The following is a 23,494-nucleotide window of genomic DNA, read 5'->3' on the forward strand; positions in this document are numbered from 1 at the left end:
GGCTTTGGTGAAGCTGCAGGGGAAACTGTGTGTGCACTTAATGTATTGGAGTGGACAACATGCTTTAGTGTTCTCCATCCCCTAACCATTTCCTCACATTTGGGGTTATATGGGGTGCTGGGTCTATAGCATCCATTAAGCAAATGTGAAATAAGGTTTTCTTGTCACTGCATGTGAGTGGTATAGATGGCAACAAAAATATTGGCACATATTGGCACTTTCAGCTTGCGAAATTGTGAGGTCTGATGCGTGTTAGTGTAAGCATTTGGAATAAAACACTTTCTGTCCTTCGGGGTTCATATGAGCTAACTAATAGTGTTCTCCAGTACAAGCTTTCCATTCATGTGTAGTAGGGCTGTGTTTACGGGTTTTTTTCTGAGTCCTGTGTTTTAAATTTTATGCTCATAAAAGTGGCTTAATGGTTCTTTCCTTGACTCTTTTCACAGGTTATTAAATTTGAGTAAGCCTGTCGGTTCTAACATGTAACTTCCCCTGGAAATGTGCTATTTTTGTTAACAATAGGAATAATAATTTATATTTTAATGCTGTGAATAATTGAAACATATTGTATTTTTCAGTAATTGCTGGTTTTCGAGGGACAGTCCCACATGGCCTATCACTGGAGATTGGAGACACCGTTCAAATATTAGAGAAATGTGATGGTGAGTTCATGGGTGATTCCAGTGATAATTAAGTTTTGTGTATTGGTCGTTTGAAGTCCATTAATATTCATTTCTTTTCTTAAAGTAACACATTTTTGAGGTCAATAATATAACACATTTTGCCCTCTTAATTTTTTTTCCACAGTTCAAGTGAGCCCTGATCTCTATAATAATCAATTTGCAGTACATTAATTTTTATTTAATCTCACTGTTTGATAAAGATTTACTGAGGCTAAGAGTTGTATCAGAAAGGAAGTCTCTCATGATTCTTCTGCTTTCTTGGTATTTCTGAGGGAAACCTGGCTGCCATCAAGACATCTTCAAATTAATTCAAAGTCACAACTTTAAATCTTAAAGCACTGTAAGCATTCTCTTCTACCTCTGTTTTGCCTTAGAGAATGCAAATATAGTTTTATCAAATGTCTGTTGCTAGTGTCAGAGAAACAAAATTGCATTTTTTTATAATCTGCCTCCTTAACACATGAAAATCAACACATTGGTTTTTTTAAATAATTTTTAATCTTTTTTTTATCATTTGGGATTATATAGGTCTTTTTTTTATCATACCAGGATTATACATGGTTAACCCTGTAAGAAATGTTCTTTTAGAAGGCATAGGATCTATTCTTTTGAATCAGGTATATTATGAATTCTCTATAGCATTGTGGTTGATAGATGCAGAACCTGAAGTCCAGAAATTATTTGTAAATGTTTAGAGTTAATACAAAACTGTTTCGATTTAGACTGATGTTCAATGCAAAATTTACCTAGGTTACATTGTTAGAAACATTTAGGGATACAGGGTTAAAGAGTAATTCCTGAAATTGTGTGAATGAAATAGTTCGAATATGAGCTGGTTTAAATGAAATACCTTTCACTGTATGGAAAATCTTTTAAATGAGTATAGTCTGACAGCACTGTGGAATTGTAATATCTGTGCAAAAGGGAAAGATGAAATCTGTTTTACATATGTAAATGATTTGCATACTTTAAAAAGCAAAATGTGCTTTCTTCACAGGATGGTATAGAGGATTTGCCTTAAAAAACCCCAGTGTTAAGGTAAAGGTCAATTGCAGTTTTGTATTCTTTGGCAAAAATGTATATTTACTTTTTAAAAGTTATTAGTCTTCCTGTAAGTATGTGATATTTACTCTTAAAAGAAAACTAGAGCTTAGTGTTAAGTATATTATTGATACTACTTTAATTAGATTTGGACCTGGATTACCCTTCTGAAATGCTTCTATGTATTAGGATAATACACTTGAAAAATCCAGGGCTGTGGTGAATTTTCTTTCATTTCTGATTTTTAGATTTTCCACTCAGAGGAACATAGGTTAAAGGGAAAACACTACTGTGAATACAAATTGTAAACATGGCTGGAAAAGTTGGTTAAACTGTGCCTGTTTTTCTTGATGCTGTGAATTAATTTAGAGCAGCCAGGAGACAGCTAGTTTATAGGAGCCACATGCAGAGTATCAATAGAATAAAAGATATGTGGTGCTATGTACAATATATGGTTCATTTTGGTTTTCTTTGATGTGTAGTCTTTGATTTCCATAGTAGCATAATATTCTAAACCAGACTTCACTGATCTCTTCTGCATTCGGACATGAAAAGTTAAGAAATTTATGTTTCAGTGTCTGTTTGTGTTGTATGTTTGAGCTTTACTTGTCTTATATGTGTCTATTTTCTTAGTCTCTGCTGTTGTCTTGCCTCTGGGATTGTACAGATTTTGTTTTTCATGGGCAAGAAAGATCTTAAATTATCTGTTGATCTTTTAACCTGCGTTGTAAGCTTTCCTCTTCTTTTTCTCTCATCATTTCCAAGATTCTTCAGCTGCAAAATAAGGCACATACACATTAATTTCAAAAGTTTCTAGGGGCTCATATCAAGTCACTGGTCTTTTGTGCCAAGGCCTGTGGTCTCTAATCACATAAATTTCCTTTCTTTATGTGGAAGGTCAATGTGAACAATAAATTTAGCCACAGAGTCTAATTTGATGTTTACTACTTTGAACTCATTGATATCTATTACAGTTTGATTTATAAGACATGAGCAGTTGTGGTTTGTTATTGCATCTTCTGTGTCTTTTGTTGGAATTCTCACCACATGCTTACTGTCAGTCTTGCTTTGTGGTCTGTCAAATGTGTGATGGAAGTTATGAATAGGTTTTCTAAACATGACTTGATGTGTGAAGAGATGATACATATTCTCTGTTTTTGTAGTGTGAATGCAAACAGTTTTCTGAATTGGATTTTGGAAGGGAGTCTCTCCAAAAGTAAAATAATAAGAGCACCTTGTAGCTCCTCTTGTTATTGCTATTGCTCTGTCAAGATTCTTCCCTTGTTATTCTGCCAGCTTTGATACTCGAAGAAGTTATCTGTGGCAGCTGGTCTGCAGTAAGGGTGCATATGCAGCCATCCTGTTCCCTGACATGTTGTTACACCTGCAAGGCTGTGTGTCTTACTGTCCTTGGGAGATGCTCTCCTGAACTACTTTGCATTACAGAGGAGTAGGAGCATTTAAAAGGGCAGTTGCCTCTACATAGTAGATTTGGTTTTGTCAAAGGTCTAATGGCTGTGTTAAAAGAAAATGGGACACCATCATCACAAAGGAAAGCTGTATGCAGCTGTGCTTATTATGAAGAGACCTTATATGTATTTTCTATCACTGCATGAGCTGTAGTATATTATCTTCCCAGCCAGAGGCTTGGAGCTTACTTGCTTCATTTTGCTTATTCTGATTTGTGAAGGTTAGTGGGCTCTAAGAGTGGTAGGTGTGTTGCAGCAATGCTGTGTTTCTAAGAGGATGGTGGGGAGCCCTTAAACGACTAGAAAAGGACCTCTCCTGGCAGACACAGGCTCTTTGATAGGCATCCACCACAACTTTCCTGTGCACTGCAGCCAGAGTAGCCAGCAAATTAAATCTTATTTTGACTTTCTTTATTAACTTAGCTTTATCTTTATTGAATATTGTTAACTTCATCCTTTTTGTATTATTTTGAAAATCCCTTCTGAAAATCCTTATTTTTAATATGTGGTTGATAAGACAATATCCCCCACAGCTGGTCTGTTTCTTGTCAAGGTGGGAACAATGAATAAAACCATCTGCCATAAGGGAGCTCTCAAACAATCTTCTGCATGTTCTACATGTGTTTGTCTTCTAATTTTCTGAAGTGTTAAAGGATTTAAACTCTACTGAATATGGCATTTTACTTTATGTTAGAGCTATACTGAGTATTTGTTGCATTCTTTCCTTGTGTGTTTTTTTTGTTAATTATTTGGAGGACTTTGAATTCAGCATGCATATGCATATTGAGTGATACTAAATGGTATGCTGAACTCATGTAAGGGGACTTTTTTTACCTAAACTTTTTTATTTTTCAGGGCATATTTCCATCTAACTACATTCACTTGAAGAATGCGTGTGTTAAGAACAAAGGGTATGGGAAATGTTCTGATTTCAGATATTGAAACATGGTCAGTTACTTGTACCAAAGATCTTTGGCTTATAAAGTAAATGATTTTGTTATGGTATGGTATCTTCAGCTTAATGCCAGAGGACTTGAAATAGTTGTCTTTAGCTAACCTGATACTCCTGCATGGTCATAATATTGGAATGCTGTATCCTAAAAAGACACTGAACACAATTGGGAATATCATTCTGTATTGTCTAGAGAAAAGAGAAAACAATTACATTAAGTTTGGCTTGAAAAAGGCATTGCCTTAATTTGAGGAAATTATTCTGTATGTAAGCTGTCTTTTAACCTGCTGTTTAAGATTAGCTATTTTCTTTGAGGGCAGCAGCTCTACCATGGTAGACAGTTGCCATTTTACAAAAAAAGAGTAAAATAATGTATCAGTTTAATGGCAAAAGATATTACTAAACCTGTAAATGAACAGAGAAGCTTTTTCCTTTGCTTCTTTTCTTCAGGCGATGGAGAGCCAATATTTATTTTTGACAACAGCTGTGCTTTTCATTTTTAGAATAATTGATAAAATCTGGAGTAATTGGTTAAAACTTGTTTTAAAATTTTGTTTTTCAAATTCAAAATGTCTGACCAAAAAAAACCTGATTTTTTTTTTTTTTTTTGGTCTAAAACTGACCTCGATGGTATCACTTTTAAAAATTGAAAATTTTTAGAAACTGTCAGAGATCTTAGCTCAACAGTTTTTTTCACAGTTCTACTTAATTTTTAATCGTTCATATTGTATCCTTTATTTGGACTTATTGGTAGAGAACCGATACAAAATATTTTGAAACCTGTTTAGGTAAGGACATTTCTCATAATAGATGGATGCCTGAACATTAAGTGACCTTTGTTTTGGGAGCATGAATGAGTGCCTTGAAAGTCCATTATCCATGATGGGTAGAAATAATGATGGAGTCTGTAATGATATTAAAACAAGTTTCATTCCCACAGGTGAAAATGTCACCACGTTACTGTAAAACTCACTGTTGTTTGCTAGGAAGTTATAGCCACATGTGGTTTGTCATGCCCTAGGATCCTTTCTCCTTTTAAAGTTGTAGCTAAAACTGAAGGTTCGGTGAAACAGAATTGTAAACCATCACAATAAAATAAAGTTTAAAGGCAGAATAATTTTTGTTAGTGGACACCATGACAGTACTTGCATGGAGTTCAATCTTTGTTGCTAAACAAATTTCCTTTGTTAGTTTGTGTTTCCCATTCAGGCCATGTGCCCTGCTGCACACCATGGCCAAGAGCTGTCACATTGTTATGTCAGTTTAGTAAGAGACAAGATATGAAAAAAGTAATTCAGGCATAAAAAGCTGACATGTCAAGATCCCTTTGGAAACTGTGGGATTTATTCTGCTGTGAAAGTTTTTGATATGCTTATCTCATAGTAAAAAAACTCACCTTGACTTCTCTAGGACCAAGACTTTGCATGGGGATTAAACTATTTTCACTCAAAGTTTTTCCATGGGGATTAAATAAATATACAAATAAAAAATGTCATGGTCTGAAGGAGCACTTATGTAGATTGATAGACATTCATTACTGTTGGCAGTAAGAAGTCTACATATTAGTAACTGCAATGGGATTAGTAATGCTTGTGCAATATCACGTGTTCTTCTGCATGTTACAGACAATTTGAAATGGTTATTCCAACAGAAGATTCTGTTATTACAGAAATGACATCAACTCTAAGAGACTGGGGAACAATGTGGAAACAACTCTATGTGGCAAGTACCCTGAATAATATTGCTTTGATTTCATGTCATCTCAAAAGGTGCACTGTTGTTTAGATGCTCTGGTTTAAGCACATACTTCAGAATGAAAACCAAAACATTCAGTTTGATTTTTAATGATTTTACTAATACCTTGAAATTTTATTTTGAGCTTCATGGTGTTACTAAACATTAGCATGTCTCTTGTATTTGCATGAATAATTTACTTCAGTAGAACTTATCCGATACCGGGACCAAAGATGCACCTGAATTATTAAATTTGATTTTCTAACTGCAGAAATGAAAGGTCTATATACTAGTGTCTGATGGAAAACATACCATCAGTATAGTTCTCTATAATGTTCCTACAAAGTCCTTTTTAGCTCTTGTTTCTAATTCAAGGGCTCATTCAATGACCTTTTTTTCCTTGGTTTTCTTTTACTTATAATGTTCATATTTCCCTCTTGTTCTTAGAGCAGTTATTTCTCTTTTTAGTAACATTTTTCTTCACTGCTGTTGTTATTGCATGTTCAAAATTACCCTGGTTTTCTTCCTTTCCAGACAGAAAGCCAAGACAAACAATAAATTAATGCCCATTTTACTGAGCTTATGAAGTGAATGAATGTGAAGTAAAAAGAGCAGATTTATCAAATTGCAATTTTTCAGAGTGCTTGGAATATAAAAGTTGTTGATGGAGAGTAATGGTACTTCTAAATGAATTTTAGGTTTAACTTCTATAGCAGTTAACTTAAGTAGCTGAACTTTATTTTTATGCCTTTTATTCATAGGAAGAAGGAAAAGAGAAATGGGCTTAGGGTTTTTGGCAAGAATTAACAGAAAAAATCTGAATAGGAGTATTTTTTCAACTTTGTGTAATGAATCACTTAAATTAAGGTTGCAGTAATTTTCTTAAGCTAAAGGTTCTCAAAAAACCTATGTAAAACTACTTTGAATTAGTGAAGGAAGAGTTAATAGATTCTTCCAAAATAGAGGTTCTTTTATGGGAAATTGTTATGCCCTTAGCTGGTATATAATTAGAGTAGGAGAATGTGGTTTTAAAGCAATCTTATTCACATAATTTCTCCTACTTCACAGTTAGATAAAGAACAACTGTTTGGACAAGAATCTGTCTACGTGATGGTATTTATTTATGATTAGGTAGTAGTGAGTAGTTATATCAATGCAAGAGAAAGATAAAAGAAATTAACCCTGTAGTTCAGAGTTTCAATGCTCAGAGCTATTGCTTTTTTTACCCCTTATGTGTGTGTGTTCAAGATAGTCTTGAAATACGGATCATATATTCAGTTTGGATGAGACAGCAGCACAGAATGAACATGCTCTTGGAATACAACAATGCTGTGTCGTGAAACACATGAAAATTGTTTGTAGAATTTTTGTCATAGCTGTCATGTACATTAGACTAGGTAAATGTGAGACACAAGGAGTTGGACTGGAATATTGGAATGGATGTGGTGCAGAGACAGGGTCTGTGGCAAGGTCTGAAATTATTTTGTGTACACACTCAAGTGCAGGTAAAATGGTCACAGTGCAATTGGGGAAAAAAAGACTAAGTAGGGGGGAAAAGGGATTTTCTTAATTTCCTCATCATGCATGTATTTATTAGGATTATCAGATTATACAGGTGATGTAGAGACAGTTATGTTTTTATCTCGCAGAGGAATGAGGGGGATCTTTTTCACCGGCTGTGGCACATAATGAATGAAATCCTAGACCTGCGAAGGCAAGTCCTTGTTGGCCATCTCACCCATGATCGAATGAAGGATGTCAAGCGACACATCACTGCTCGTCTGGACTGGGGCAACGAGTGAGTGAATAGAAATAAATGAAATGTAATAAAATTGTAAAGTCAGTGCTTTAGGCTGATTGTAGAATGCTGAAATAAAGAACAAATTTCTAACAAGTGTTGCCATTTTTTTAAAATGGACTTTCTCCTTCATTGTTTTTATGTCCACTATGTTTTAATAGTGAAAAGTGACTTATTGTTTTATTCTGCTCTTTTATTTCAGTGTAATTAACATAGAAGTAGTACTGTCTGTGAGAGAATTGCATTGGAATATCTGAAGCAGCATTTTACGTCTTTTTAATATGCACTTGGCTAGATGCCTGGATGATGCATTTAGCATAGCTTTGTGTTCTAACTGAAACTATGTTGATTGACATTGCTTCTTTTTTAACATGGTCACACAATTTAGTTCCTACCTGGGCATTTCTAACATACATCCAGCTACTGTGCTCTGCATCTTTCTTTTATCTGAATAACTGAAATGAGCTAACACTAATTGTATTATCTTACTCTTTTTTTTAAGCATGAAAATGGTTAAAACACCCTCTGGCATTTAGGTGCTGTTTCCAAAGTCTCTTCTTTAGCATATGTTTTTACAGCTAAATGCTAACTAAAGGAAGCCACATTCAACAGTAGAATTAACTGAATTTCCGGGGTTTCTACAGCTATCTGAAAGCTTAAGTACCTAATACAGTGAAAGGATTGTGACTAAATGTGTATGATTACCTGTCTGCTTAGAACTTTGTGGTAACTGACAGGAATTAATTGTGAAGGTTTTTGACATGGTCAGTTCCTGCTCTTTAAAACATGTTTTCGAAAAACTTTCTAATCTTTCAAATTTTTGTAAATTCAGCATGACTGCCCCATATGTGTTCTTAAACATTACTGCTTGCTGCTGTGCTGGAAATAAATTGTATTCCTGTTGATTCAAGCTCATTTCCTTATTTTGTTCAGGCAAGCATTTTTGATACCATCCAGTCCAAACTGAAAATAAGCTGATGTTTTGGCATTTGATGGATTTTCTTTTTACTTTCCTTTCCATGTTTGTTGTTCAAATTGACAGTACTAGTGCATTCACGCTGAAGTGTTCACAATAGTACGAAGGACAATGTCCATTGCACATTGTCCACAATGTGAAACAGATTTAAAAATTGTGGAAAAACATTCTATTAATGTTGCAAAGTGGAGGAAGGGGATGAGTCATATGTGAATGGTGAATACAGCCAAAATACATTAAAACAAAACCAAAGTCAACTAATTGTAGAGTACCAATTAATGTGTGCATTGTTTATTGGAATAAACAACAAGCACATGCAGAGCTAATTTGTTTCTTTTGAAAGTGGAAACTACTTATTGTTATTCCATTTCTCATACAGACAACTGGGACTTGACTTAGTTCCAAGAAAAGAATACGCTATGGTGGATCCTGAAGATATCAGCATTACAGAGCTCTACAGGCTGGTATGTGAATGTAATATTTGGTACTTTTGCTATCAAATTACATACTGATAGTTTGATGGCAGCTCTTTTCTATTTAACCAAATTGGCATTTCATAATGTAATAAATTTTACTATAAGGAAAGAAATTTTTTTGAACAGCTGTGTCATCTCCACATCTGTATGAGATGCTTGGATTTGATATCAAATTTGTGTGTGCACACATACTTAGCTTAAATGTTATTTGGTAAAAGTTTTGTTTTCTAAGTTTTGTTTTCTGATGTACCATTTAAGATTGTGACTGTTAATGTGAATTTAATTATCCATAAAAGCTTATGAGATTCTTTATCATTAGAGCTTTACCTGGCCCAAGAGCCTGTCTAGATAAGCTTTGTGGAAATATAATAATATTTTCATGGTATAATATTGTCACAATTAATCATACTGCGCTCTTGGCCCTTTCTAATATATTAATGTAAATAGTAGTTAAATTGCATAAGAAAGCTTCCCTTTGGGTATAAAAGCCCATCTTGATTTACTAAAACCAGCACTGATATTTCTTATTCTGATTAAATCTCCAGCGAGGTCTAAGAAATCTTGCCAATTCATTTATGTGGGCTTTGGCTCATATTTAAGTACTGCAGCTGTTACAGATACACAGTTCTGAGCCTTATGTGCTTAAGACTAAGCTTGTATTTAAACTGAATTTTATTTATGATAACTTTTGTATTTAAATATAACCTCCCCAAAACCATCATCGTTACAATTATTTGTGGATCTGAAATAATTATATATTTGTTTTATAATTTTTAACTACTTGTACTGATAACTTGTAATGTCAAGCCTAATAGTAAATTCTTCATGCTCCTTTGAGTAATTTCAAAGTCATATGTAATATTATGGAATCCTGTTGAAGCACTAGATGAAATACACTGAGGAACCATTAATCCTAAGAGGAAACGTACAGAGGAAAAATACAAAGGAAACATACAGAGTAATGGAACTCATGGAGTATACTTTGAAAAATAAAAAAGGGGAAAAAACATAACCTCAGTGTGAAGGCTATGTAGCTTAGAAAAATTGCTGTTTAAAATTATTTTTGTTAAAACGTAAGAGAGGGATAGTACAACTTAATATTGTCCTTCTTGTAATGGGTGACTAAAATGCAGAAGGTATAAACTGTGAAGTCAAATCAAGACAATTTATTAGCTTTTATAAAGCAGTTTTCTGGAGATCATAAAATGTGGGTATGATTGCTTTTCCCATTTTTAAAATACTGGTATTTAGTCTTCTGCAAAAGCATTTTTTTATGTGTTTGAATGCTGGAATATCTAGATCATTAACTGTTTAAACCAGCTAAGAAATACTATGTTGTTACAGCACAAAGCTTAAAATGGCTTCACATTTTCAGAGTAGAAAAAAACGACTTTTAGAGATTACTGTTTTTCTCCTAGAAATAACAGTGATGCAGTGTAACACTGGGAAAATAAATTCTCTGTGTTTTCCTTCTCAGATGCAAAAGAAAAAAAGAAAAAGGAAAAAATACAAGTTAATTTTGAATTTGAAAAGATAATAATTTGGATTAAGAAAGTAGTTCTACATTACATATTTTACCTCTTTTTGTTTTGAGAATTTTATAATTGACTCAAATTGGTCACTGTTTTTGTGGCATTTTTAGATGGAACATCGCCATCGAAAAAAAGACACACCAGTACCAGCCAGCAGCCACCATCTTTTTGTTCAGATGAAGAGTTTAATGTGCTCCAATCTGGGAGAGGAACTGGAAGTAATCTTTTCACTCTTTGATAGTAAAGAAAATCGACCCATCAGGTACCGTGTGATTTCTATTTAAATACTGATTTTGCATAAGTTTAACAATAAATACTGTATCTTTTGATCCAGGTAACAAATTCCACATTTAGAAACAAGGGGAAGATATTTTTGTTTCACAAGAATCTTTTGCTTCCTTCTGAAATTCAGTTGTTATGTCTAATGGTTTGTAGTGTCATTTAAGTTTTAAAAAAATGTATAATCTCTGTCTTGTTTACTTATTTCACCTTCCAGTTGTTTTTTGTATAGAAACATATATACATGTACAGAATGGTCATTTTTCAGTATCTCTAGTTTCATCTCTCCTAATCAGTGCACATTCAAAACTTTGAACTTTTGCTTTTTCCGTAATATTTATAAGATGAATTCTCCTCGGTACATGAGGCTGGAGGACTGCCCTTAGTTAGTGAATTAAGCATATTTTTTATAAAAGGAGCCTTTAGTTCTATGAGAAGGTGCTTGTTCTTCAGTCAAAATCAATCTGTCCTAGAGTTTAAATTCTATGAGAGACCTGATAACCTTTGATTTTTAAAATATTCGGTAGTTATTTCTATTTTCAGAATCCTGGCTGAGAGAGAAAATATGGGAGTGATTGGTAGAGAAACACTGTGCACTTAATAAATATGAGCACAGAAGGAGAGTAAAGTTAGTGCAAGAGCCCAGTAAGTTCCGTTTGAGGAATATGCCAGGAAATCTGAACCGTTAAATGGCTGTGCAGTGGTGATGGGTGTGGTGGGTTGATCCTGGCCTCCAGCCAGCCACAACCACCCTGTCACTCCCCTCCTCAGCTGGGCAGGGGACAGAAGATAGAACAAAAGGCTCATGGGTCAAGATAAGGACAGGGAGAGATCACTCACCAATTACTGTCACAGATAAAACAGACTTGACATGGGGAAAATTAATTTCTTGCCAATCATATCATAGTAGGATGATGAGAAATAAACCCCAAACTTAAAACATCCTCCTCCCCACTTCTCCCTTCTTGCTGTGTTCAACTTCATTCCTGATTTTCTCTCCTTCATTCACCCTGGCAGTACAAGGGACTGGAAATGGGGGCTGTGGTCACTTGATGTCACATTTTCTCTGCCACTCCCTCCTCCTCCTCCCAGGGAGGACTCCTCACACTCTTCCTCTGCTCCAGCCTGGGGTCCCTCCCACTGGAGACAGTTTTCCATGAACTTCTCTGGCTTGAGTCCTTTCCACAGCTGTTATCTTAAATATGGCAATAGGAATTTGGGGAACTCTGTGGAAGTTGGGCTGAATTTGATAAAATTATGTCTGTGCTTTGCAGTGCAGGCAAAATAACTAACTAGTACTTTGAAGGAAGGGGTATACTCAGTACATTAATTTTTACTGTTAGTGCAATCATCTATACACAGTGTTACAGTTTTAGCTGTTAACTACTGACATTTCATTCTGGCCTGCACTTCAGACAGTAGTCACCTAAATACAGTTCCTGTCATTTCTGAGAATTAAATGTGCATCAGGACACGTTGTTTGTGTTCACTCCAATGAATGCCACAGCGGGTGATAGATTTAGGAGAGAGCTGCAGACTTTGACAGAAAACAATTTGGGGTGATATGGATTGCTGAAAACAAGGTTAAGGCAGTGGTGGTGGTGTGAAAGCAAATGGATTTGTTTTCATGTTACATGAAAGCACAAATTCTAGAGCTGTTTCTCACGTGCTTGCTGTGATGTGACCTTTAGTTATTGATTCCTGACTCCAGTGTCTGTTTTCAGCTGCTGTGAACTTCCTCATCCCATTACTGGCAAACCTTGAAGAAATGTGTTGTTACAAATCCAAACTGCCTTCTAGGGCACAGGGGGAATGACAGGATAAGCCCTTAGGAGTGGAATCTATAGGGAAAAGCATTCTGAATTTGCTCTTAAATATTTGCAAAGGATTTAGGGTAGTTGGATCAAAAATAAGTGATAAATATATATGTACAGATTTACTGTTTTTCACTATGTGTTGACTTTTTTTAGTTTAAATAGAACAGATATGTTGTGGTAGGCAATATATATGTTTAAGGAATATTCTCTCAGTTTAACATATACATTGGTGCTCTCATTGTGGGACATTTTTAGGTTAGCACCTTTGAAAATAAATAAAGAGATTGAAATTAAAGCCATAAAATCTTTTAACAGTTATTATGGTTTTGATAATGTGTCTTAGTATTCCTTTTGAACACTAAGTTTTGACTAGATCATCATTAGATGATCTTTAAGGTGTGTTGCCACCCAAACCATTCTATGATTCTATGAATAAAAGAAAAATTATGTATATTTCTAGCTAGACTATTCTCAATTAAGTGATTTGTCATCCTGGCAGCATGTATAAATGCTCATAATTTTTCCAACATGTACTAAGAGTTAGAGAGTAGGTTTTTTGTGAGATGTGAAAAACTGATTTTGAAATGCATTAGTGACTTTCCCACAGCAGAAATCTGGTATCAGATAATGACAGAAAAAATCAGTGATGCTTCGAGTTTTTTATTTTCATATTTTCCAGCTAAAGATTTCTCTGGATTGGTAGGGGTTGTTATGCCTTGCTTACACCTAACTTAGTGAGATTAGCACCCACTTTGGGCAATAGGAATGATTTTCTATCAACTTCGCTAAGCTAGAGGTAAATACTCTTTTGGGATCACTTTCCATTTGTTTCTGACAGTATGGGATTGTATTTTGCTCCAGACTTTTTTTTTTTGTTGCTGGAAATTGCTATTAAAAATAACTGTTTCTAAATGTGTTGGTATCCACAATAATGGCAGTTCTGTTGTACTAAGTTAGGGGTAATAATAAAATACAGGTTTATCTATGACTTTATTATTGCTGTTAATAAACAATAATAATAAATATTATTTTGCAGACTGTTTTCTGTATTGAAATAATTATCTAATGTGTCTTCACACTCTAAAAGGCTTTTATTGATCATGAATATTCTATTTGTATGGAAGCAAGAAAACTCAGTATTTAAGTCAAGTAGTTAAATCTGAGTGAAGACATGCTTCTGCTTAATAAGACTATGGTTGCAAGTAATTCCTTTTCTACTTAAATGGTGCATGCTAATTTCACTTGATATATATGCATATGTATATAGCCATATTTCTGGCTAAACTAGCTGCTAGGAATCATTTTTGCTATCGCTTAAATTAACAATAAACAGCCGAATTCAGCCCCTGATGATTCCTAGAGTTTTCCCTGGTGTGTTTTTGTATCATCTTCCATTTGTCTCCCCTTCCTTCTGCTTTGCAGTTTCCTTTCCTAGAACAGTAATAGCCCCTAGTGGGGGTAGAGCAAGTTGTGAATGGCACTGCTTTAACACTGTACAGCCATATGGCTTGCCCCAGTAAAATTCTTTGGTTTATGCACTGTTACATCTTCTAACCTTCTATTACTCTTCCTCTTTTATTTCTGTTAAGGTCACAAGCCCAGTTTGTGTATTCCTTGGGTATTTTTGGTTTTTTAAGAAAGTAAAAAGCTATCATGATGACACCTAAATTTTAAGGCTAATTTCACTAGCATAGAATCCTAAAGGAAGCATTTTAGCATGTGCAGTTGTAGAGAGGTACTGTTACTGAAGTTGGAAAATGAAGGAGGTCCACGGTCACATCTCTTGAGAATTGTTTGTCTTTTAGTTCAGTTCTATTTTTCTGGCTACTGCTGAACTTTTACGGCTACTTAGAGTTGTTCCTAAAGTATATGAGCTCAAACATACTCTGTCTGGATCTGTTAAGAGTCCAGACGGTACTTCATGTTGTTGAAGAAATGCTTTTATAAAATCTGTTCTGGAATCTGGCATGCTGCACAAATGTTTGAGAAAAGCAAAATCAGAAGGACTTACCAATTTAGTACAGAGCCTTGAAGATCTGTTTTTGTATCATCTAATTTTGTTGTAAGCAAATCAACAGTTTGAAAGTCTAAGACTGCTGTCTACTTATGCAAGTAGTGCCAGCCAGTAGGAGTGGATCTGTAGAGCAGCAGTTCATGCTAGACCCAATGTTAACGTCTGCAAATGTTTTAAGGATTTTACCATGGACTAAATCTGTGGTTGCGTGGACTGAGTAGCAGCAGCATATGTTCTAGTTTGGATTCATGCGGAAGAAAGCCAGTTCACTAGCTAGACTGCCCTGGCTTGTGAATCAAAATGTGGAGATGATCAGAAGATTGTCTTCAAAAGCACCTAATTCTATTTAGCTTGATCATGGAGATCGTAAAATAGTGTACGTAAGATGGATATTACAGGATCATAGTTTGAATGGGGGAAAGTTCTGTAAAACAGAGTAACCCAGCTGTACTTTGAGAGTTAACTGTTGCTACTACAATCACACTGTGAAAGCAATTTCAGAGTTCAAAGGGATTATTGGCACCTCAGTGCATTGATTTAATGTGAGAAACACTTACTAACTTTAGGTAAGAGATAGACCATTGTTACAGCTCCAAAGGAAAACTGGAAATGTGTTTGCAACATTTCAGCACAATGCAACAATCCTGTGTTCTGATGTTCTTTATTAGTTGGTTTATAAACCAGTTGTAGCATGTGGTCATTTGTGAGATTTGTGAAGTTTTAAAAGTTTTTCTATTCCTTGGAATATGAAAGTGAATATATAGAATCCCAGAATTTAGAGTACTGAAGAGTTTGAGTGTGGTGATGATTGTTGGCTTTGGGGATTTATTTTTCTCTTACCCGAATAGAAGTTAATGAAACAAACTTTTCTTTCAGCAGTTGGATCACACTTAAAAAGCCAATAATATGTACTTGAAGGGGTTACACAGTTAAAAGTTTTGTAGTGCCAGATTTTCAGACAAATAAAGGACATCTGATGAGAGTCTGTGCTTTCCATTCACATGTACTAGTATCAGTTACCCAATACAGCAGTTTTTTGCAGCAGTGATGACCTTAGTACAGCCAGAGGGCCCATTTACACTGGAGCTCGAAGAGCACCAATCATTTAATCAAAAAGATATTGATTTTTTTTTTTTCAGATCCTGGAAAGATCTCACTTATTAGCTTTTAATAGAATCAGTTTAACAAGTGGCAAGGGACAAAGTAACAGCTTAGCTGTTTTCTGGACAATGTGCATTATTCACTGAGGCTGTGTTAATTTTATTTCTTGCTATAAGAATATTCTGCTGCTATTAAAAAAAAAAAAAAAAAAATAAAAGCAGTCAAAAAACCCAAAGAAGTATTTACCAGATGTTTGTGTTCAAAACATCAAGTTATCCCCATGTCCTCTGCAATTCCTACCTTTCCACTGTAGATCCCATAAAACTGTATTAATATATGTAGCACATTACCATCTAGAGATACTGTGTGGGTTTTTTTAAGAGAATTCTGAAAACACCAGCAACACTGGGTAGTGTATTATGAAAAAGGGAATGGAAGGTGTTAAGGCTGCTGCCTACATTTGTTTTGTTCAGACTGTGACCCCTGTTGCTGGCATTGATGATTATGCATAAGAATGGTGCATCATCTCCTGCTCAGAGTCCCATTCGCTTTGCTGACCTTTACATTTATGTAGAGTTTGTGCCTCTGTCTTATGCCAACATACTGCTGTAGAAATTCTTAAATCTGTAATATGACCCATAGTTCTTGTAGCATTGTCTTTTCTAAACCATTTTCTTTTTTTCCAATAGCAGTACTGTTAATGGGAAAATTTAAGGGCAGCACTTCAGTAATATGGAACATGTTAAGACTTTCTTTCATTGATATACACTTTGTGCCTGTGTCAATGTGATATGAACATCTTATCAGAAATGATTGATGCCTCTGGCCCCATCCATGTGAGGAGCGGAGATAAGTTGGCATGCTAATCCTCCTTTTTCTATCACCTTGAACAACCTTGTTTTTAACTATCATATTGCCCTCAAATGAGAAGAGATTCTTAAACAGCACAAAGAGGAATAGGCTGTTTATCCAAGGCCAGTGAAAGCAAACTGCTTTTTTTTTTGTGAGCTTTTGATTATATCCTTAATGATTGTGTAAACTCCAGACCATACCAAAGAATAAGATTACCCTTCCTTTGTTGTACTTTCAACATCACCTTTTAGTGACATCCACATCATCAATCTTTTTATCCCTTTCTTATTTCAGTTTTGTTATTCGTGTAATTCAGTGAAATCACTCACCAAAAACTAAAATCCACATTTAATTAGTCAAAATACTCACTACTTGATGTTCTAATTTTTAAATTTTTGGAAAAACCTATTTTCATTCTCTCTTTAAGGAACAAATACTCCCTTCCCCCTCTATTCTACAATAATCTTAAAAGGATTTTGTTATAGAAGAGAATGTTTAAAGACATATTTTGTAACCTCCATCAGCATCTTCAAACCTGAGAACTGCTCATCTCAAAGAACATGACTTTTAGTCATCACTAACTAAAGTTTGTGCAACTGACTATTACTGTAAGAACAGCAAAGAAGGGCTTGGATACCTCTTGAATCAAGCTAATAATACATTTTCTCTACCCTGAAGGCTCACTACTGACAACCCAAGATGTCTTTCTTCAAAGATATCCCTATGGTCTGTCTTGAGCAGGAGCTCAAATATTCAATATTATTTTAAGCTCAGCAGTGGGTTACACTTGACTTTCAGTATCTAGTTTACTTAGAATCAGTACTCCAGACATCAGCACTTTAAATGCAGGAGACTCAAATAAATTCCTTGTTGCTTCTAAGTCATGTTGAACACTAGACCACAAGGGAGATGGAGATTATATTTGTGAAGCTGTAGGGTGTGTACTCAGTGCAAGGCTACAGAAGTTGATAAAAAGGTACAGTTGAAGAACCTTGACACTGGCTCAAGAAAAATATGTCACATGCTGTTGTGAGGGATAGTTCATTAATTATAGTCCTTTGGAACTTCTGGGCAAGTAGAGAAGTGACAGGATGTTGCATCATGGCAGTTACTAACTTTCAGAGGTGGAAGATGGAAAAGACTGTGTAAAGAACCGTATTTCCATAGAGACCCAAATGACCTGGCTGTCTGTCTGGGCTACCTGCATGTGGTACTTACACATAATCAGAAAATCATGGAATGGTTGAGGCCGAAAGGAAAGTCCAGAAGTCATCTGGTCTAACCACTCTAGAGCTTGTTTCCCAGAATCATGTCCAGATGGCTCTTAAGTATCTCCAAGGACTGAGATTTCACAACCTCCCTGGGCAACCTGTGCCAGTGCTCAGATACCATCCGTTAGAAAAGAATTTGTTCCCTGATGCTTAGTGGGAACCTCCCATGCTTCAGTTTATGTCCATTGTCTCACTGGGAACAACTGAAAATCGCTTGACTGTCCTCTTTGCACCCTCCCCTCAGATATATTTCAATTTATTAATAAGATCCCCTCTGAGCTTTCTCTTCTCAAGCTAAACAGTCCCAGCTGTCACAGCATTCTATCCAGTCCCTTAATTGTGTCCAGTTGTGGTATAACCAGTGCTGGGTAGAGAGCAAAAGGCTCACTTCCCTCATCCTGCTGGTAGTACTTTATTTAATGCACTCCAGGATATCATTGGCCTCCTGTACTGCAAGGGCACATTTCTGGTTCAGGTTTGACTTGGTGTCCACCAGGACTCCCAGGTCTGCAATGTGTGAGTCTATTATTACTTTCCATCTTCTTTTCAGACTCTTGCTTCTTTATTTTATTATAGCATCAGAGATGAGAAAAAATTAGGTTTGGAAAATGACTGTGAGGACACTTTAAACCCAGATTTGGAAATAACTTTAGATGGTGCAATGTATCTCAAATACAGAAGCTGGAGAGAGAGGGAAAAATAATTTTTATATATGAGCATACTCGCATGCACATTAGTTGATATTAAGATTTTCTGCTTCTGCATATGGTTTCGTTTTCTATATCTGATTGTTTGATATTTAAGTTTTGTGTTTGAATGTCATGGAAATTCAGAGGCTCTATTAATAAATAACCCTGCATAAAGACAGAGGTTTGTTTCTAACATTATCTATGAGAATTAGTATGATTCTGGGGGGAAAAAAAGTGGATGTTGTATTTTTGAGTTATTGAGGAATGTGTTTTAACTGTGCCTCAGGTGTAATTACCTGGTACCAATAGCACAGAATTTCTGGGAGGAGTGAGCAGTGACTAGAGGCAGAGTTCGGACTGGACTTTGGTGTACTTTTTCAGCAACGTGAATTATTTATATAAGGAGCACAATCCAGGTGCTCCTTAAAATTTTTAATCTATCATTAGGTGATAGACTACTCTACCTTTTCCCCTTAAAATACTGTTTTTAGTGTGTTTAACCTTCACTTTGTTAATACTGTTCCTTGGAAATCATTGCTCAGATGCCTCTGCATTATCCATGGATGCTTTTTGTCTTGAAGTACTCTTGGATCTTGACTTTCTGCATGCAAATGTGCCTGATAGGCAGGGTGGGGATTTAAGCTAGAGGAACTAGCAGCATTACTGGTAAAGGGAACAACCCATGGGACCCAGAAGCAATGAATTAGCTTAGGGCTACTTTTCTGTTACAGTATTTCCACAAAAGCATAATTGCACTTTTAGTGGATCACAGCATAGGGTAGTGCAGTGTTGTTTTCAATTTCTTGTGCCTTGTTCACAAAAATATCTTATCTTTCACAGTATTAAAACCGTGCTAAAGCGAATTACACAGAATCAGTGCATATACGTATATATGTGTGTGTGTATATATATAAAAATACATATATATATATATATATATATGCGCCTCATAGATGCAGCAGAGATAAAACATCTTGGTTCTTCTGCCTAGCAGACTCTTAAAGGAGTCCTCCATTCTACTTTAGTCACTTACTGCTCTGGTTTGTCACTCCTTAGAAGCAAAATAAAACAAAACCAGCCTAGTTTTATTTACTTCTGCTTATTCAAGAGTTAGTCCTAATTTTAGCAGGAAGGTTGAAACACCTCAAAGAAAACATAAAGGTCACTTTGACAAGAGAGCAGCCACTACTCTTGTACCAATCTTCTATGCATTTGCAATAAGAATACGTCTTTAGATGGCTAACTTGGTATGTACATTTCTGAATATGATTGCTATTTTTTAAAAATTATATCATCCTATATATTGATATATGTATACATATACACAATATATAATCAGGCTTAATTATTTCCTTACTGGCTCTAGAATATGGTAATTTGCCCATTCTTGTGGATAAGAATGTATTAGTGTGACTGTAATTGGGCTTACAAAAAGCAGCTTAAAAGAGAAGCCTGAAGCTCCAGAAACTTGTTCAAAAGTTTCCCTTCAGAAAAAGTGCATCATTTTTTCCAGTTACTCATTGTGAGCAGAAAAATTCCTATGTGCAGGAATATAGTCAGGGCATATATAGGCAGTTAGCCTTGGCAGGAGTAGCACAGTCATTAAAGTCTTTCTGCTTGGATCCTAGATGTGGAGATGTTTTGGAGTAGGAATTGTCAGTGGAGTTTAGCAAAAAGATCGTTTCTTTGTTCCAGTCAGACTGGAAAAGTGATGTGCCTCAATTGAATTCTGCTGTTTTGCTTGAGACTACTGTCTTGAACTGGCTGCTGTGGAGTTCCTCCAGAGGCGAGAACACTGAAGCACTGGCCCAGTCAGTCAGTGTGCCCTGTTTAGTACATTGTCATTTGTTGTTTTACATAGCAAAACAGTTGCTCACTATAGCTATTTTACTGACCCATAAAATAATCAACATTCCATAAGCAAACACAGGAACTTGAGCCTCTTAGGTATTCCATGGGTATTCAAGCTTACTTTTGTCTTTTTATTCTTTCCCCAAGTCTGATTTCACATTTTGACCTGAAATCTGTTTTGGATTTAGAAACTCTTCACAGGAACATGCCAGGACCAATAAGAAATTTCAAAAGCAGTGGGTTGGTATCTTAGAGATATTTCTACAGATCTATCCTTTTTCTCCTTTTTGCCTATTAATATTTTAAATTTTTTTAGATTTCAGATACCAGACAGTCATGGAATGGATTTGGTTAGAAGGGTACCAAAAAGATCATCTAGTTCCACCCTCCCTGCCATGGGCAGGGATACCAATATCAGTAGCAAATATATATTTCATTTCTCTCTCACAATTAAGTAATTCTACTCACAGCTCAGTTTTACATACTCATCAACAACAATAGTATAAGCAGATGGGATTCATGCAAGAGTGGTGGCAAGAAGGTGCATGAAAGGAATGTTTGACACAACTGTATCCTCCTGCCAAATGTTTTGGCTTTGTGGTAGTTTCTGTAAGAAGATCTTTTCTACAGATTAAGATTAACCTTCATTGCCAGGTATCTTGGTTTAGGACAATTTAAAGGGGTGCACACTCCAAAATGAGTTTCCTCTCCTTAGTTTCAACCAATCCCTTTCCACCAATAAGGAAGAAATGTGAGTAGGTATCAGTGAAAAAAATAATAGTTTACTTAACAAGCAGAACAGCAACAGGCAAAAAAATGAAAGTAAATAATCACTAGATACGGAATTGCTAAAAGTCAGGAACATTGGGGGAATGAAGAGATTACCCAAACTGGCAGGGTACCACCCCCTCCTAAGATGGCGGCCCCCACTGCTGACCGCGTAGGGAGACAAAGGGAAAATGGCATCTGACGCTTTCCGAGATGGTGCCCACCACAGGGATACAATAACATTTTGTGTTACCCACGACACCAGGGGATCAAAACACTTCGTCCTGGTTTGTAAGAGGTTCTAGCTGTTTTAGTAATGCTTCTGTTTTGTGCTGGTTTTGGCTGGAGTAGTGTTCATTTTCTTTACAGTAGCTGGTAGGGGGCTGTGTTTCGGGTTGGTTCTGAGGACAGTGCTGGGCATACAGGGATGTTTTAGCTATTACTAAGCAGAGCTTACACGGGGTTAAGTCCTTTTCTGCTTCTCACCCCATCCTGCCAGTGAGGAGGCTGGGGGTGTATGAGGAGTTGGGAGGGGACACAACTGGGACAGCTGACCCCAACTGACCACAGGGATATCCCACACCATAAGACATCATGCTCAGCATATGGAGCTGGGGGAAAATAAAGAAGGAAAGGGGTTGGAGTAATAGCAGTTGTCTTCCTCACCCACTGTTACCTCTCATGGAGCCCTGTTTTCCTGGTAATGGCTGGACACCTGCCTCCGCATGGGAAGTGATGAATGAATTCCTTGTTTGCTTTGCTCGTGTGTGTGGCTTCTGCTTTATCTGTTTAACTGCCTTTATATTAACCCACAAGTTTTCTGACTTTTACCCTTCCAATTCTCTCCCCCACCCCACTGTGGGGGAGTGAGCTGGTAGCTGAGCTACCAGCTGGGGTTAAACCACAGCCCTTTTACAAATCATTCATTTTATCTGACTTTTTTGCAATGTGTGTAATTTGTTGTCGTTAATGAGACAGTTTTGATAAATTGCTCTTTAAATACTGTCTATTCTTGAATTGCAAGAGAATTAACATTTTTCTTCAGGCTAGTACGAGTATTTTTTGAGGAGTTGGTGTTTCAGCAATGATCTTTGCTTTGGCCTGATGGCCTTGACTGTCCTATTCAGCCTTTGTATGGGAGCTGCTGCGTGTGACTTTACAACAAATTACTTTTGTGAGTAAGTAGAATGAAGTAGATATGGTAGGAATAAATTCCTTAAAAAAAAAGCCACAAGTGTAGTCTAGCAAGCAAATGCTTCTGAGACGGTTTGGTGTTATATTTTATAGGTAGACAGAGTCTGATTTTAATAATATATTTCATAAGCCCTCCCAGAACTGAGGGTGTGTTAGAAATTAGTTGTATTTCTTGATGTAGCTCAGTTCCTCTCAGGAAGAGCCATGTTCAGTGAAACAAATCCACTTTCCCATCCACTGTTTAAAGATTCTTTCTCAAATATCTTCTACCTGCTGTAGTTGGACTAAGGGTGCTAGCTTATATAGATCTTGTATCTGGGCTTGTGTAGTTAGGCACATTTTTAAAGAAGACAAACCATCCCAAGCCAGAGGAGCCTGTGGTATTGATTATGTCGCTCATATGCATTAACAAATAACCCTCTTTCTGATTCTGTTGTAAAACTTGAACACTGACAGGAGATATAGCTGTTTTTAAATGTGATGATGGAAAACACTGGAAAAGGTGACCTGTCATGTAGCTGGTGGAGCTTAAACGATTAGCTACATTCAGAAATGAATGCAGTGTTGGAATTGTGGGCCAGCCATGACATGTATGTACCAGATTTAGGTAACCATGAGATGTATTGAGCACCAGTGGTGTCTGTATGTGTATATATATCTCTGTATGTTTATATATAGTTGGTTTACAGATCATCTCACTAAGAACATGTTGCAGTCACACTGGCTACCAGCGAAAGGCCTGTTAGGATTGACATAAAATACAGACTTGCTGCTTGGAAACCTCCAAATGGCATTGAATACATAGGAAGCCAGGTGGTGTTGGAGGAAGGGGAATTTTCTTAAATGCTGTTGTTTCCCTTGACTTCAACAATTCCTCCTGCTCTCTTCAGGTTTAATTTCCATATTTGGGGGAAAATACTGCAAATCTGGTTGTATCCATGCTGTTACCTTAGTCAGTGACTAGGATAATAATCAAAACTGTAATTCAGCTTAAAGG

At 36.1% G+C, this 23,494-nt stretch overlaps 1 protein-coding gene across 1 annotated transcript in view; it reads left to right on the forward strand.

Moving 5' to 3' along the window:
• The first annotated feature begins 1,694 nt into the window (after positions 1-1,694).
• Positions 1,695-23,494, forward strand: part of DOCK4 (dedicator of cytokinesis 4) — a 149,224-nt gene continuing 127,424 nt past the window's right edge. Inside the window, 6 exon segments of the mRNA XM_017733117.1 lie at positions 1,695-1,721; positions 4,049-4,104; positions 5,771-5,867; positions 7,529-7,677; positions 9,033-9,117; positions 10,772-10,923. Of these exon segments, the coding sequence (XP_017588606.1) occupies positions 5,781-5,867; positions 7,529-7,677; positions 9,033-9,117; positions 10,772-10,923 (473 nt within the window). The 5' untranslated portion in view covers positions 1,695-1,721; positions 4,049-4,104; positions 5,771-5,780.

The sequence above is a fragment of the Corvus brachyrhynchos genome, unplaced genomic scaffold (assembly GCF_000691975.1).
Source record: "Corvus brachyrhynchos isolate BGI_N302 unplaced genomic scaffold, ASM69197v1 scaffold32, whole genome shotgun sequence".
NCBI lineage: Eukaryota > Metazoa > Chordata > Aves > Passeriformes > Corvidae > Corvus > Corvus brachyrhynchos.